This window comes from Penaeus japonicus, unplaced genomic scaffold (assembly GCF_977035675.1).
Source record: "Penaeus japonicus unplaced genomic scaffold, GWHDUDI00000001_assembly GWHDUDI00000042, whole genome shotgun sequence".
Taxonomy (NCBI): domain Eukaryota; kingdom Metazoa; phylum Arthropoda; class Malacostraca; order Decapoda; family Penaeidae; genus Penaeus; species Penaeus japonicus.
This window is the reverse complement of record NW_028234444.1, coordinates 2,805,044-2,807,543: the sequence shown is the minus strand read 5'-3', so window position 1 is coordinate 2,807,543 and position 2,500 is coordinate 2,805,044. Positions and strand designations below refer to the sequence as shown.

The 2,500-nt window shown below is 34.1% G+C and overlaps 1 protein-coding gene across 1 annotated transcript; it reads left to right on the top strand.

Annotated features, from left to right (window-relative positions):
* The first annotated feature begins 1,176 nt into the window (after positions 1–1,176).
* LOC147466641 (pro-resilin-like) lies at positions 1,177–2,263 on the top strand. Its single transcript, XM_086534822.1, has 2 exons — positions 1,177–1,188; positions 1,906–2,263. The coding sequence occupies exons 1-2, from the start codon at positions 1,177–1,179 to the stop codon at positions 2,155–2,157; spliced, it is 264 nt and encodes an 87-aa protein (XP_086390948.1). The 3' UTR covers positions 2,158–2,263.
* Positions 2,264–2,500: the final 237 nt, after the last annotated feature.

The window sequence follows — 2,500 nt, the reverse complement described above, 5'->3', positions numbered from 1 at the left end:
ATATATATGTATATATATATATATATGTATATGTATATACATGTATATCTTTAATATATATATATATATATATATATATATATATATATATATACATATATACATATATATCTATCTATATACATATATATATATATATGTATACATATATATATATATATATATATATATATATATATATATATATATGTATGTATATATGTATATACATATGTATATAGATAGATCAATATGTATATATATGTATATATATATATATATATATATATATATATATATATATATATATATATATATATGTATGTATGTACATATAAATATGTGTGTGTGAGTTTTGCTGTACTTATCATTGTTGCTTTATAACCTTACAAATTAAGCCCGTCAGAAAATCCCAATGAACAATTGAAGATTCTTGTCATCAATGTCTTTATATATGCTAAATTAATATTTATCTTAATCTAGTATCTAACTGGTACACCAAAAGAGGTCTGACTTTACATTCTATTGTTAAATCAAATAAATAGATATAGGGATGGAGGGATCAGATAAGTAATTACTAAAATCATCCAAAGATGTGTATATATATGTATATATACACATTCACACACACATGCACACACACATGTATATATGTATGTATATATATATATATATATATATATATATATATATATATATATATATATATATATATATATAAATATATATATATATATATATATATATATATTATAAATATTATATATATATATATATATATATATATATATATATATATCTATTTATGTGTTTGTGAGTGTGTGTGTGTGTGTGTGTGTGTGTGTAAAAATGTATATATATGTATATATATATACATATATATAAATAGATATATATATATATACATATATATAAATAAATAAATATATATATATATATACATATATATATATATATATATATATATATATATATATATGTTGGTGTGTGTGTGTGTGTGTGTGTATGTCTTCTTACAGTGGACAATCACTGTCCAATTGACGCTCAGAAATAATGCATTTCAAGGGCTCGACGTCATCCCCTCAGGCTATAAGAGAAAGGCCTACAGCAGAACCTACGCACGAATGCACAAACACACACACGCCTCGCATATATAAGGGGAAGAGTCAACCATGAACCATCATACGCTCACCAACCATGTCTCTCAAGGTACAAAGTCCTCCTGCATATCGAAAGGATGCTTTTATATTGGAAAGGAATTTGCGTTGTGCTTAATTTATAACAGTGAATGTGAAAGTGATGTGTATGTGTGGCCAGACATCTATATCTATCTATTTAGATATATATATTTGTGTGTGTGTGTAGATAAAGTGATTGATAGATGAACTAAATACGTGATTATACTAATTTCAGCAAGTCTTCCAGCTATGCACAAGTCGTTTTCCTTCCTCCTTCTTTCCTTATCGTGAATAACATGCAACTCTGTCCTCAGGTCGTCGTCCTCGCCTGCGTGGCTGTCGTCGCTCTGTGCGACAAGGCCCCAGTCTACGCCCCCCTTCCCCCCGTCTATGTTCCCACCTACGACGCCCCAAAACCCGCCTACCACGCCCCCGAACCCGCTTACCACGCCCCTGAAGCCGCCTACCACGCCCCCGAACCCGCCTACCACGCCCCCGAACCCGCCTACCACGCCCCCGAACCCGCCTACCACGCCCCCAAACACTATGAGCCCGAATACCCTGATGTGAGTATTTATTCATGCAATGATATATCTTTATGGAAATCATCATCAATGAGATAGTTACCAAGGTCTTTATCAGCCCTTCGTTGTTGCACCCTTTGATAGACACTGTTAATCCCATAGATATATGAATTGCCATGGATATATACTAAAATACCTTTTTAATTCACTTTTCCTCTGTTCAGGTGCCCCCGAAGTACAACTACAACTACGGTGTTGCCGACGGCTACTCCGGCGCCAACTTCGGCCACTCGGAGTCCCGCGACGGCTACAAGACCGAGGGCAGCTACACCGTGGACCTCCCCGACGGCCGCAAGCAGATCGTCAAATACGTGGACAACGGCGACGGTCTCGTAGCTGAGGTCACCTACGAGGGCGAGGCTCAGTACCCCGAGTACAAGCCCGAGTACAAGCCCGCTCATCCCACTTATGTTTAACTACTGAAGCATCTTAGAATGATATGGTAATAAATGTCAGGACGTATGTTACCACTTTCAGCAATGATTTTCTCATTCATGAAATAAAAATCCTATTTTTTATAAATCTGAAACTTTATTTAAGCCTTCAGTTAACTGAAATAAAAGAGCTAGACTTTTAAAGAACAATAAAGAACTTTCTAAGCCAGATGTTACAAGATTGTACGAATAGTGATCGATGTATAATGAATAGTGAAGACATTGATTCCATATGGATGTGAGAGCTGGACATCAAGGAGACAGTGAAAGGACTGAGGTATTCAAAATAAAAGTACTTAGAAGGCTATTAGGTATCCCTTAGAAG